Consider the following 13,111-nt stretch of genomic DNA (forward strand, 5'->3'; position numbering starts at 1 on the left):
GATGCTGGTTCTTGAAGAGATATGAATAAAAGACTAGCCATTTCAGAAAATAATTTAATGCTGATACTTTGACTAAGTTATGACCTAGGCAAGATGCTTTCAGACTGCAAAACTTGAGAAGGAAGGCTTGAAAAAACTACCTCCTTGTAGTGCAAACAAATGATTAATCTACATCAACAGAAAATTGTAATGGCAGTTATTTAAAAAGGAGAAGAAAATCCCATGATTTCTGCAATCAACTTCAAGAGCGAGTAAATATCAAGGGCTTTTTAATTTAGTAGTTAAAAATCAATTGAATTCTAAGGAATTTAGGCTTAAATCCACAGTGGGATTGTAACTGGGCTACTTTAATTTGTGAAAGCTCCACGTAATCCCATAATTTTTTCAAGATTTTGCTTAATCTATGGAGAAGACTTTCCTTTGTTTAGCACCGGAAGAATTATTCTGTGTCTCATTCTCTTAAAAGATCTGCTTGCTAGAGTTTCCTTTGCCTGTGTCCCACAGGGGACCTGGTCGAGTAGGCATGAGCAGAACAGACCTAATGCGGAGCTACAAGGCTGCCACTTCTGTTCAGAAACATGGCTGCTGGTGATACTTCTGCTTCTTGTTTTCTCCTAGGCACTTGCCTAGGAATCAAGTTCAAGTCTTCAACTCCTCTGTTTCAAAGGGCTGAAACTTGCATATCTGCTTCTGGTAAATGCCCTAACCCCAGTGTGCAGCTTTGATGGGGATCACTGTCTCTGTCTCCCGTTGAACCTGTTTCTCTTTGAAGAAAAGAAGGTTATCTTAGATTGAGACCCATGCTCACCATGTTATCTAGTGACCGGAGTATGTAGCTGGGGAAGAGGCATTGAATTTTGCTCTAAGAACTATTCCTAGATTTGATCCAATGACTGATGAGTGAAAATGAACAACTGATCTTTGAGAATGAAGCAGAATCCAAAAGTCATCTGCTCGGGCAGCTGAGCACTAGGCTGCAGTCCTCTTTGACTGGTAAATCTTCAGTCGTTTTTTTATGCAAGGAGTAGCTGCAACTTGATTGAAGATGTCCCAACTCTACAGTAGCATTTAATGTGGTATGTTTGGATGCTTTTTTGTGAGGTGGAAATGTGAATTAAAACCATTCAAAAGGAATTGAATTTGTATCTCTTGGCATGTCTGAGAAACCTAGCTACTGAATTAAGAAGATGTAAGGAAATACCACCACCACCACTAACAAAAGAATATCCCCTTTTCTGTTCTTATGTCATCTTCTTTAATTCCTGAGGTCATTAACTTCTGTTTGTGAAGAAGTAAACATCTGCTTTCTGGTGTTAGCCTCCAAGCCCTGGATAAGGGTAGATTTTAAGATAAAGCATTGTCATCTGAGTTTCTAATTAGCTAGTCTAGGCAATGTTCTGCTCAGTGTGCTGGCTCAGTATCCTGTCGCAGGGCTTCAAAACCTCTCCTTGCATTGTTTAATGAGTACTAGTACTGAGCTCTGGAGGCCAGGTGCCAAGTGGATGACATTGCTCATCAGAGATCAAGCCCTCTTGCCTTTAAAGGTTTGTTGTACTTAATAAGAAAACTAGCCATTTGTTCTATGACAGGTAGAACAAGAGAAGCTGGAATTCCTGCAGATTTGTGTCGAGTCCCTACCCTCCAAATAGCCCTTTATTATATCTGAATGAAATGTATTTTGTGACTGGGTCCCGGTTGGCTGGTATGTACGCGCTGATTGACTAGAAAAGTAGACAAAACAGACCACTGCTGAGGATGTGCTACAGAGTGTCTTGAGAACTTACCCAAACCTTTTTCCAGATACTGATTTTCATGAAATGAATATATACTTCATATAGGAAGTATCCCTTACCAGGTTTGCTTGAAAATCGTCTGCAGGTTCTAAAGTTGCTGTGGGAGAGGAACATCCTAACAGAACAGCATGATTGCCTAAGCTTGGTTTCCTTAGGAAAACAGGCTTAACGTGGTATTTATGGGTCTCTGTCCAAAGCTTGTTGAATCAGTACAGTGACTTGGATTAGTTGTGAAGAATATCATGGGATTAAGTAGTTAAAAGTTAATTTAAAGTAAGAACATCTGAAACGTCCGTCATTGGTAAATGGTACCGCTGTTTGATAAAGGTTTCGAGGCTCCGACCCCCCAATTCCATCGAATATGCTGGTCTAAAATTATCATGAGAAAATCAATGATTTATTATTGTTACTAGGCTGCCTTGCAAACATTAATACAATAACATTTTGCCACTGCAGTAGAAACAGCAAATGAGACTGAACTGTAACTATTTGTTTATTTAACTTTTGAGCTTAGACATGAGCATTTTTCAGTTTGTCATCTGAAGTGTTGCCTTTAATAGCTAATGCTATAAAATTTCTTCTAGCCGTACTACATAAACCTATTTAAGTAAAAACTACCGTCTCCTTTCAAACTGTTTACCTTGTATGTTTGACTAGTTTATCAGCCTTTTCCTTGGATTTTTTTTTTTTTCCAAGGTACTTGTACTTTGACAGGAAAGAGAAGCCCTGTACATGCATAGACATAGATAGCATGACTACCAGAATGAACAGGAAGAACAAGGGTAATTGCACTGAGTATACTTTCTGTTAAAAAACAAAGTGATTTCTAGCTGACATTCTTTAGTATGCTTGCTTTCTTGTGTGTGTTCAGTGTAGAGCATGGGAGCAATTTGTTCTTCAAGAGGACATCCCTAAAATACATTATGTTTGGCAAGGAGCAGGAGTCTATTAAATAGTTGGCTTATGCTTTTTGTAGAAGTTGATGCAATAATTTGGGGGTATTAACACTTTTTCTTAACATACTGGAGTGCAAGAATGGTAGGATAGCTGGCATGCTTGGTAGAGTACGGAAACCTCCTCTGTATGTGACTGCTGGAAGTTTGAAGAGTTGAGAGCTTTTCCCAGCTGTTTGCTGATTTAATTAGATATCTTCCTGTCAAGAAATCTGAAGGTCAATACATGCTCAGTAGAATCTGTCACTTATGGTGATTAAATATTCAAAAATAGATCTTTAAAAATGGGTGGTGCAGTCTTTAAGGAATCTCTTTTGTTTCATTTCTATGCCGATCAGGAAAACAAAGAGCATAACTATTTTAAAAGCTTCTAAAGAGGGAGGTGGTTATTTTTTGCAAGTATTTGAAGTATCTGTGGATACTAAATGCGAGTGCTATCACCAAGTAGAGATCCCTGTGTTTGAATTAACTAGTGAGAAGTGTGAAAATAAAGACTGCTTATTAGGAGATTGTCAGTGACCATAGCATATTAGCAATTGAGCTGTCTGTGTACTAGCCTTTTCTTAAACCTTCCCATTTGTGAGTCACGATATCACACTTCCTGGAGAAGTCTAGTTTGTGCTGCTACCTGTATCGTGCAGTCAGACAGATGAAAAACCACTGATACCTTTACTAGGTCAGCAGTAACATTGGTGTTAATATTTTACCATTTCTGGTAATGCTGGCAAAAAAGCTTTAAGGAAAGTGTTTACTGGAAAGCTTTACGCTACAATTCTGTGTATTTCTTGTCCTGCTGTTTTGATAGGGAAGCTGAAGTAGATGCGTTAAGTGGTAGGATTCTTTTATAGAGAAATTAAGAAACTTTTCAGGCATTTTGACTCATGATTTGTTTTTGCGGTTACTTGTTTTGCTTTTGTGTTTCCTTGGTTAAAAGATACATGTAGCAATAGCAGATTAAGCAGAAGTGCAGCTCTTGTCTTCCTTGGAAAAGTTTTGACTTGGTGCTTTTCCTAGAAGTTGGATGCAAATCCATTTTTTCTAATGCACGTGAGTGTTCTGGTTTATGTTGAAAGCTTTGCCTCAGCAGTTTGGTTTTGAAGGGACAGGTCCAACTTTCAGTTTTTGTTCTGTGTTTACTATCAGAATTCGTTGCGGGGGGGGGGGGGGGGAATCTCTGAATAACATTGAAAAGTTCCCTGAGATGAGGACATCTTGTACAAGTATCCTGTTACTTAAAGGGCAATGAATGTTCATAGTGCTAAATAGAATTTCTAAACAGATGGTCATAATTAAAATAAAATATATCTACGCATCGAGTCTATTTGGTGTTCCAGTAATTATTTCAATGGTCCAATACTTTAGCATTAATGAAGTTGTAGATTAGCCAACAATGGAATCGCAGCAAAGAGTTTCTGAATTCAGAGGCAGAGCCTGACTCCCTCAAAACAATTACCTTTTTCCATCACTGGAAAAAATTACAATATTAAAAGGAATTAAAATGCTTGTATTTGCACTTCTAACAAGCTGCTAGGATAGGCTTGTCCATAGCTTTGAAGTAAACTAACTGGTCTCTAGGTTGCATAGAAAGTCAATATTGTTGTGTGTTACAGCAAAGGGTGGGGCTGATTAGCCATTAGATGAAACTGTGGATGAGGAAAGTTTGAATGTAAATGTTTTAGCTGAACTTCATAGGCCTGTTATCTTTTTTTCTAGAACTTAGTTATGTAAGATGGGATGTTTTTCAGAACAGTTTCTAGAAATTCTTTTCTCTTGTATGTTCTGGGGGGGGTAAAATGATTTGTATGGCACTTCTGTACAGAGTGAGATGTTTCAAGCGAAAGCAGACTGTTAATAACAAATCAACTGAAGCTATTGCTTGCTTTATCTTCAACAAGTTTTGTCTTAAATACCTGCATTTCCAGAGCGTCGAGAATTTTCTTGCTCTGAGTTTTTTGAAGTAGATTGCATTGTTGTGTGAAATAGAGAAGCATGGGGGTTTAAAATTTTGAATTTAGATGAGGTTGTGCGAGATACGATTAGTATGATTCATGTCATAGTTTTCTGTGCCAACAAGTGACTTCCTCTACTTTTTCGTGACGAAGGTGTATTTAATCCTGTGAGAAGAATTTTAATAATATTTTTTGTAAATAAGTGCGACATTTTTTTACAGTAGTCTACATTAATTCAGTTTATGAGCCTTTCTGGGTACTATTATTAAACTAACACAAAGCTGGGTTTGTGTTTTTGAGCGCTTCAGCCTGTGGTTGTGGTTTTATTCTGTAAAATATTGAATTGGTGGGGTTTTAAAATTAAAAATAATTCTTAAAGGCTAGAAAGCATGTTTTAAATACTCTGTTATTCACTTACAGCTGCCAAAACATAATACAGTGAAATAATGGTCTGCTAGCCTGCTAAACAAGTGTCCAGCTTCCACAATGCCTGTGCAGGCAGCTCAGTGGACAGAATTTCTGTCCTGCCCAATCTGCTACAACGAGTTTGATGAGAATGTGCATAAACCCATCAGCTTAGGTTGCTCTCACACTGTCTGTAAGACCTGCCTGAACAAGCTCCATCGCAAGGCATGTCCTTTCGACCAGACTGCCATCAATACAGACATCGATGTGCTTCCTGTAAACTTTGCACTCCTCCAGTTAGTTGGAGCCCAGGTATGATTTAAGGAGGTCTTTGTTTTGCCACTTCAAGTTATTACCGTTTATGTTCCGGCTGCAGTGCATGCATTAATATTTTGCCCTCGTTTTAGTCTTAAAAATTATAAGACTTTCTCTTTGTAGTATTTTGAAATCCATATATGTCATAAAAGAAATCACACCATTTTCAGGACTGTCCCCTTCTCATAAAATGAAAAGATCTTCTAGCTTTGTGTGTAAACCGAATTCTGGTTTAAGAAGGCTCTTGCTATCTAGAGTTTTCGCACAATGAGTGCCTAACGTGTGCTTTTGGGAGAGGCTTCCATCATGGTGAGATGGATAGCGCTGCGACTGGCGAAAAATACCAATTAGGAACGAGACAATTGTGTGTCACAGTTGTCATTAGAAAAAGCAAATCTGCAGATCGTGGCTCATTCATTGTACTGTCATGGGGAATCACATTTATACATGTCATGTGTCCAAAAGTAGCAAGCTGTTTAACCAAGGTTAAGATACGGGGGGTTTTTTTATGCATGATGATCGCTTTTCGATTGCGCTTTCAGACACTGGCTCATCCAGCCGGGAACGTTCCCTGTGTCGTCTCGTAACAGTGGCAAAACAGTGATTGTATAATCAGTATTTCACTTCCTGGAGACTAAATAAGTCTGTTCTCCTTACACTTACTGTATATTTCAAGGTGTTTTTGTTTCGCAAGTTCACCTGTTCCTTCATTCTTTATTTCTAAACTTGTCATAATCACTGCCTTACCCTTACAACTGTTATTTTCCCGATCTCCTCACTTCCTGCAATATCTCTTAAACAATTTAATATATTGTGACTAATACCCTTTTTATTTGCATAGTCTGGCCTGTTAGTCTGCTAGCTTTTTCACCAAGTTAAGTTTGTCATTCTTCTCTTTGAAGACTTTGGAGCTGTTTGCATGCCTAAACTATTTTTTTGATTTCTGATTGGGGGTTTTTCATATAATGCTCTTACCAGTTAATTGTCTTGTGACTTCCTTTGTCTCTCTGTGCTAAATCATGCTGATCTGGTACACTGATCATCCTCTCAGTTCTTGTGTTCTTCACTCAGCTGTTGGTTAGACCTTGGTTATTGTTTCTTTTATCCTGCTTTGCTCTTAATGTGTTGAGTACAGATAAAAACAGTCTTTCATCACTGTGATCCTCATCTTTAGTCCTTTGCATTGCATCTTACTACGTTCCACACACCTCGGGTGGATCCTGTCTTTCACTTCTCTAAAAAGCGGTATACGTCTGCAGCGTTATATAATTAATAGTAGTGATGTTCGTACCATCATAGGCGTATCAGGTAGGTCAGCCAGGTATATATAATTCGTCTCTCTTCCCCACCCCCCTTGCGTTTTCTTAGGTACCTGATCATCAGACAGTAAAGTTGAGTAATGTAGGAGAGAACAAACATTACGAAGTAGCAAAGAAGTGTGTTGAGGATTTGGCACTCTACTTAAAGCCACTAAGTGGAGGAAAGGGTGAGTCTTTACTGAACGGAGGAATTTTGATGTAGCAGATTGGTTAAATTTTAACAGCGTTTGTTTTCCGCGTTGACTGATCTTTAGGCCTCAATGGGATAATCCTCTCACTTTTGTGATTAAAATTTCCCTTATGTCTTTGAAGTTCATTCGTGCCTGTGACAGTTCCATCTTTGATTTTAACGTTATAAACGACTCATTTTTTTTAATTTAGTAATATTTCTTTGGGCCAGCACTGTACTAAAGTTGAACTTTCCATAAAGGATAGGTTTGACATCAATTTAAGACTTCAAAATTATTTCTGATAAAGAACTACATGGATATATTTGCAGATCTGCAAGTAATTGTGGGCAGTTCTCTGTTCATTACTAGGAACTTTCAGAAGGCTTATGCGCTCTGGAAGGAAAGACAGGAATCCTTAGTAGCCTTAAACTTGTCTTTGAGGGTAGAAGTGATGAACACGCTACTTGAAAACATCCGCGTTCATTACCGATTATAGTAAGCCAGGAACTCTCTTAGTACAACACCTAAAAGATGCCTGACCAAGGAGGAAGACTTCTTATGTGTTGCAGAATGCAAATTCCCTAACATAAAGAAAGATGTTTGTGATAAGTATCTAAGTCCTAGAGGACTATATACATATACAATCAAACGTTTTTTGTTTACCTTAACTTATGCAGGTAAATTGGTCATAGATGAATTAACAGTTTATCATTTGTCCCTTTCTTTAAAGGTGTTGCTAGCTTGAATCAGAGTGCACTGAGCCGTCCAATGCAAAGGAAGCTTGTGACACTGGTGAATTGTCAGCTGGTGGAGGAAGAGGGTCGGGTTAGAGCCATGAGGGCAGCTCGGTCCCTGGGAGAAAGAACTGTTACAGAACTGATTTTACAGCACCAAAATCCTCAGCAGCTTTCTGCCAATCTTTGGGCTGCTGTCAGGGCACGAGGATGCCAGTTTCTAGGACCAGGTAAGGTATTTGCAGGGTCTTTACTCTTTCTTAATACAGAAGTGTTCCTTGGAAATTTCTTCTGTGCCGTTAAAGATGTGATTACTTTATGGCAGGGAGGAAGCGGAAGAAAAACTGAAGAGTTAGTGAAGTCTGCTGACTTAGGTTTCTGTGGTTTGTTTGTTTGTTTTTTCCTTATTGATACTGTTCTTAGAAATTGTGAGGAAGAATGCCACATTCTGGCAAAGAATAAACAAACATGCTTTCTGCGTTGTTTGTAATGCAGTGTAACTAATGCTGGCTGGTGGTACTGGTCTCTGGTTGGAAAGTGATAGGAAAGTGTAAATGTTCTCTTTTGTTAATACTTTCATTGTAGATACGGTCAGCCTAAACTTTAAAGTATGCTGCAGCTAAAATTACAAGGATCATCTGTTACGTTTTTGAAAGTAATACGCTCCTAGTTAAGAATGCTGTTCGACTAAGCACAGAAATCACCAGCAAATTCTGTTTAAATTGTAAATAGTCCACTCCTGATCCCATGGCTGATGGTAGCATTACTATACTGCTCCCATATTTATTTTACACAGCATCATGGTATAGCATTGATGAGATGTCCAAAATTATAACGGCTGCAAGACCGCACAGGGCAGAAAAGTATAAAAACTGCATTACTGAAGAGTGTATTACTTAAAATCAATCTTCAACCTTAATTTTGCTGTGCTTTAAGTGCTTTTAAATACTCCCTTGTTTCTAAATTAGCATATTCCTTAATGCTATATTTTCACTGTTTATTTTTTCTTATGATTAGTAAAGTAAAAAGTAGCAAGGAATTGTGTTCAAGAAAATTCAGATGTTCCGACTTACGGGGCTAATATATGATAGCCTTGCTGTTTCCTGGTAATATATTTTTATGCCTACCTTATGTTTTTGTGTGTTAAAGCTATGCAAGAGGAGGCACTAAAACTTGTTTTACTGGCACTGGAAGATGGCTCTGCACTCTCGAGAAAAGTTCTGGTACTTTTTGTTGTGCAAAGGCTAGAACCAAGATTTCCTCAGGCCTCCAAAACAAGCATTGGTCATGTTGTGCAGCTACTGTATAGAGCATCATGCTTTAAGGTAAAATGCAAATATTTAAATTAGTGCAATTGCAAAGAACCCTTCCTCAGCATCAGTATGTTTCACCTGTGAGATGTTATGAAAATTCAGATTCTGCCTGTTCAAATAGTTAACTGGTTTTAGATAAATTCTTGATAGTCCACACTATGTTGTTTAATAGCTGATCTTTGTAGAGATTGAAATTTCTAGAAGGCAAATCCCACTGTATGTGTTGAAACTGACCTGAAGTAGTTGTCTAATTAAGTTCTCTGCGAAGAGAGCAGATGTGCACTTGGGGAGCTAACGGGAATGGAGTCTGAAGTTACTGCCCTCATTATTAATTGCTGCCCATCATTTGGAAACTACCTCCCGTAAAAGAGACATGGAACATGACTCTGTGGGCCCTGATAGTCTGTTTCAGGGAGAAGTTAAATATTTTAATATAATCCATTATTGCTTTAATTAGATTCGTAAGAGGAGGTCATGACCAGACGTGCCAGATTGGCTAGGATGCTCTCAAAATTTAGAATCCGGTCCCAGCTTTATGAAGAAAACTTTTGAAATATTGTAGTGTCTGGGAACTTCTCCAGCTCCAGCTCTAGGTGTAAGAGGGGGGCGCCACGCAGGGAATGTGCTCTTAACCCAAACTCACACCCTCGCTTTTCTCTTGTCTGTGTCTGGCTGTCTTGTGCTGAAGAACATCTGCCTTATTTTTGATTTATAGGAGTGTTTTTTAAGCTGAATATTCCCCTACCCTAGATATCTGGAGAAGAATGAAAAATTAATTCAGTGGGTGTACAGTATTGCTAAACAAAACGCTGAAATAATGAGACGTTGCCTTCTTTTATGACAAATGTTGTGTGTAACCTAGGAGTTCGTTTAACATCTGTAGTGGGCTCTTAGTTTAAACGTTCTGTTCTTTAAATGCCAAAATCGTAAACGTTTTTCTTCCTTTGTATTGTTTAAGTCTCTTCTAGAGACTTTCCTGTTTCTTTGGGTCATCTTTTAACATTGGGCCCAAAAAAAAAAAAAAAGTAGTAGAATTAAACAACGAAATCTCTAACTGTGTATCAGCTGACTGCTTTGTATCTTCTGTGACTTAAGCAGAACTATTACTTTCTTAGCTGGAAATAGTGGAGTTGATAGTACAGTTTTGAATTAGCAACCCTAAAAACTTGGGTAGCTCGCTGCTCTGCCTGTGTGCTGGTATCTAAAGGGATGAGTTTTTGCAGAAAAAGTATATTCTAAATATGCAAGATTAGTATAATTTTCCAATTTATGCTGTGTAGCTATCTTTCTGCTGAACTTGGATAGCATTAAAGAAAGAGTGTTTGAGCATTACTATTTGTTAGGTCACTAAAAGGGATGAAGATTCTTCTCTGATGCAACTTAAAGAAGAGTTTCGGAGTTACGAGGCTTTGCGGAGAGAGCACGATGCCCAAATTGTTCACATTGCTATGGAAGCAGGACTTCGAATATCACCAGAACAATGGTCTTCCCTTCTTTATGGTGACTTGGCGCATAAATCGCACATGCAATCCATTATTGACAAGGTTCGTCGAAGAGATGGTTTAGTATCCTAGTAGGATTAGCTATGACTGTTAAATGGTATAATAAAAATCCTAGAACCACTACAGTTACCTTTCTGTCTTTAATTGTATCAAATATTAATTAAAACTAGAATGAAGGACTTTTTTCCCCTGCTGTAGTGTAACCTTTACATGAAGACGTTTTGTTTTTCTTGTAGTTAAAGTCTAGTTAAAGTCTGTGTCTTATGATGAAGCTTCATAGGGCAGATTCTGAGCTGAGAAATGAAATCTCTCTCCACTGATATTCACTGTATGCCATCTGAAGACACAACTTATTACACTGGTTTCTAAATGCAATCAAAACCATTTTAAAACCAATAGGTTCCCAGTTACAGGAAGCAACACACTAACGCTCCCTTTATTCTCAGCTCCAGTCTCCAGAATCTTTTGCGAAGAGTGTACAAGAGTTGACAATTGTCTTGCAGCGCACAGGGGATCCTGCAAACTTAAACAGGCTAAGGCCTCATTTAGAGCTTCTAGCAAACATAGATCCAAATCCAGGTATGCAAATTAGGCTTTAAAAAAAAAACTTTACGTTTTTTCATATCTAGGCAAATAAATTAAGGTAATGATCTCTGTTCCCAGTTTCAAAATTCCTCATAATTTTTGTGGCATATTATAAACTGTTCTCCCGGATTCTTTCCTTATACTTGGTGTTTTGAGGAACTAGAAAAGTTGCTTCTTATTTATGATGCTACTGGAATTACTAACAGATTGACAAGCCTGTTCTTAATAATTTTAGATGCAGCATCCCCAACATGGGAGCAGCTGGAAAATGCAATGGTGGCTGTAAAGACTGTGGTACATGGGCTGGTAGATTTCATCCAGAATTATAGTAGAAAAGGCCATGAAACTCCACAGGTAACTGTATTTGACTGTTGCCTGCTGTGTTTTGATGTACGTTTACTAAAAGATCTAACTTGGAAAAGATAGCTGTTGATTTGAAATATTTACAGCCTTTTCTGTGAAATAATTGATGACACTGTTGTCTGCTGGGTTCAGGTTTTGAGAACTTAACACTTCTGAATGTGGAACACAGCAGAGCTTACTGCAGCAAGCTCAGTACAGTGACATAATACTTAGCCCTTCAGCAAGCAACTTCCTTAGTTTGAAGATGCAAAACGTCAAAACATGTCATGGATGTGTTTTAAGTGTGTGTGCATGTGTATTGTAAACCTCTCTTTATGTAAAACTCTATTAGATTGTAAGTGGAATGACTTTTATGTGTTTTAAGCCACAACCAAATAGCAAATACAAAACAAGTATGTGCCGAGACCTTCGACAGCAAGGGGGATGCCCAAGAGGTACCAACTGTACGTTTGCTCATTCTCAGGAAGAGCTTGAAAAGTGAGTATGGGAGATAATGTTTTTCGATTTAAATCCAAACTGTTTCCATAAAACTTTGAAAATGACTGCTTCTATGCATAAATCTGTTCTGGAGGATCTGTGAATTCCTTGAAGTTACAGCTCTGTATGTAAAGTTGGAGGTACATTAAAGCATTGTCTGTAAATTAATTTCAATGCTACCTTGTATTCTACTCCATATGAAGCAAAATTTCCTTTTCTGAAACAAAGCCTAGGCTCAGGGCCTATCCTTGATCTGTTATGCCACCCACAGGAGAACGAATGATGGTTGCAACGATTTGAATTGAATTGGGGAATAAAGTGAGTTGTTTAGCTAGTATGTAATGCACGCATCCTTAAAGGATTTGAGTGAAAATAGTATTTCCAAAGAACTGCTCAAGTGGATCTCCTAAGAGGAGGTGGATCTTTGGCTAGAAGGAGGAGACTGATTCTCTGCTTGCGTATTAAGCTAAATTATTGAAAATAAGCACCAACTTAAAATCCTGTAACTTTTGAGTGTTGCGTTCCTTTCAATCTCTTCTATTCTGTCAGTTTTACAAATACCTTAAACTGCACAGTATGCACTGTCATCTGTCTTTTCTGTGTTTGCACGTATATTTCTATATAGGTATCGTTTGAGGAACAAAAAAATCAGCGCAACTGTGAGAACCTTCCCCCTTCTAAATAAAGTTGGCGTCAATAGCACCGTCTCAACCACAACAGGAAACGTAATTTCTGTCATAGGAAGCCCTGAAGCAACAGGGAAGATGGTGCCAAGTACTAATGGAATAGCTAATCTAGAAAGTGGTGTTCCCCAGTTGATTCCTCGCTGTGCAGACACATCCCTGAGAGCTTTGGAGAACGCCAAGAAGGGAGGGAAGGCTGGAGCCAATGGCCAGAATGTGTCTGGATCCCCTACTGAATCACTACCTGAAAAGTAGGTAAAGCTTTTGCATTAAAATGACTAAAGACAACATTTTGCTTTTAGATTATCGTGGCAAACAATACACAAGGAAGTCTAGTCCGTATTTGCAGTTGTTATTAATGCTTACTGGCTACGGAGTCGTGCAAGATCTCATACTGCAGTGCAGATACCGTTTTTCAGAGTCTGTGAATTTAAGTTGTCAGGGCCGGTTTTAGTTGTTTTAGCTTTTAAATAGTCCTGTGTAACATAGATAAAGCCATTAATATCTCTGTGTATCTTTTTATTCACCTATTCTTAGCCTAGTATCTAAC

At 38.3% G+C, this 13,111-nt stretch overlaps 1 protein-coding gene and 1 non-coding gene across 6 annotated transcripts in view; both read left to right on the forward strand.

Moving 5' to 3' along the window:
• RC3H2 (ring finger and CCCH-type domains 2) overlaps window positions 1-13,111 on the forward strand; it is a 39,910-nt gene that overhangs the window by 2,921 nt on the left and 23,878 nt on the right. For all 5 annotated transcript variants that reach the window (XM_068914614.1, XM_068914615.1, XM_068914616.1 and 2 more), the window contains exons 2-10: window positions 5,116-5,412; window positions 6,784-6,901; window positions 7,635-7,868; window positions 8,788-8,963; window positions 10,295-10,495; window positions 10,900-11,032; window positions 11,274-11,392; window positions 11,766-11,878; window positions 12,504-12,812. In XM_068914614.1, the coding sequence (XP_068770715.1) occupies window positions 5,182-5,412; window positions 6,784-6,901; window positions 7,635-7,868; window positions 8,788-8,963; window positions 10,295-10,495; window positions 10,900-11,032; window positions 11,274-11,392; window positions 11,766-11,878; window positions 12,504-12,812 (1,634 nt within the window). In that variant the 5' untranslated portion in view covers window positions 5,116-5,181. The remainder of the gene's footprint in view (window positions 1-5,115; window positions 5,413-6,783; window positions 6,902-7,634; window positions 7,869-8,787; window positions 8,964-10,294; window positions 10,496-10,899; window positions 11,033-11,273; window positions 11,393-11,765; window positions 11,879-12,503; window positions 12,813-13,111) is intronic.
• Window positions 10,694-10,810, forward strand: LOC138061766 (small nucleolar RNA SNORD90). The gene has a single exon (XR_011135678.1). It is a non-coding gene; the product is annotated as a small nucleolar RNA SNORD90 (small nucleolar RNA).

The sequence above is a fragment of the Struthio camelus genome, chromosome 20 (genome assembly GCF_040807025.1).
Source record: "Struthio camelus isolate bStrCam1 chromosome 20, bStrCam1.hap1, whole genome shotgun sequence".
In the NCBI taxonomy this organism is placed as follows: Eukaryota; Metazoa; Chordata; class Aves; order Struthioniformes; family Struthionidae; genus Struthio; species Struthio camelus.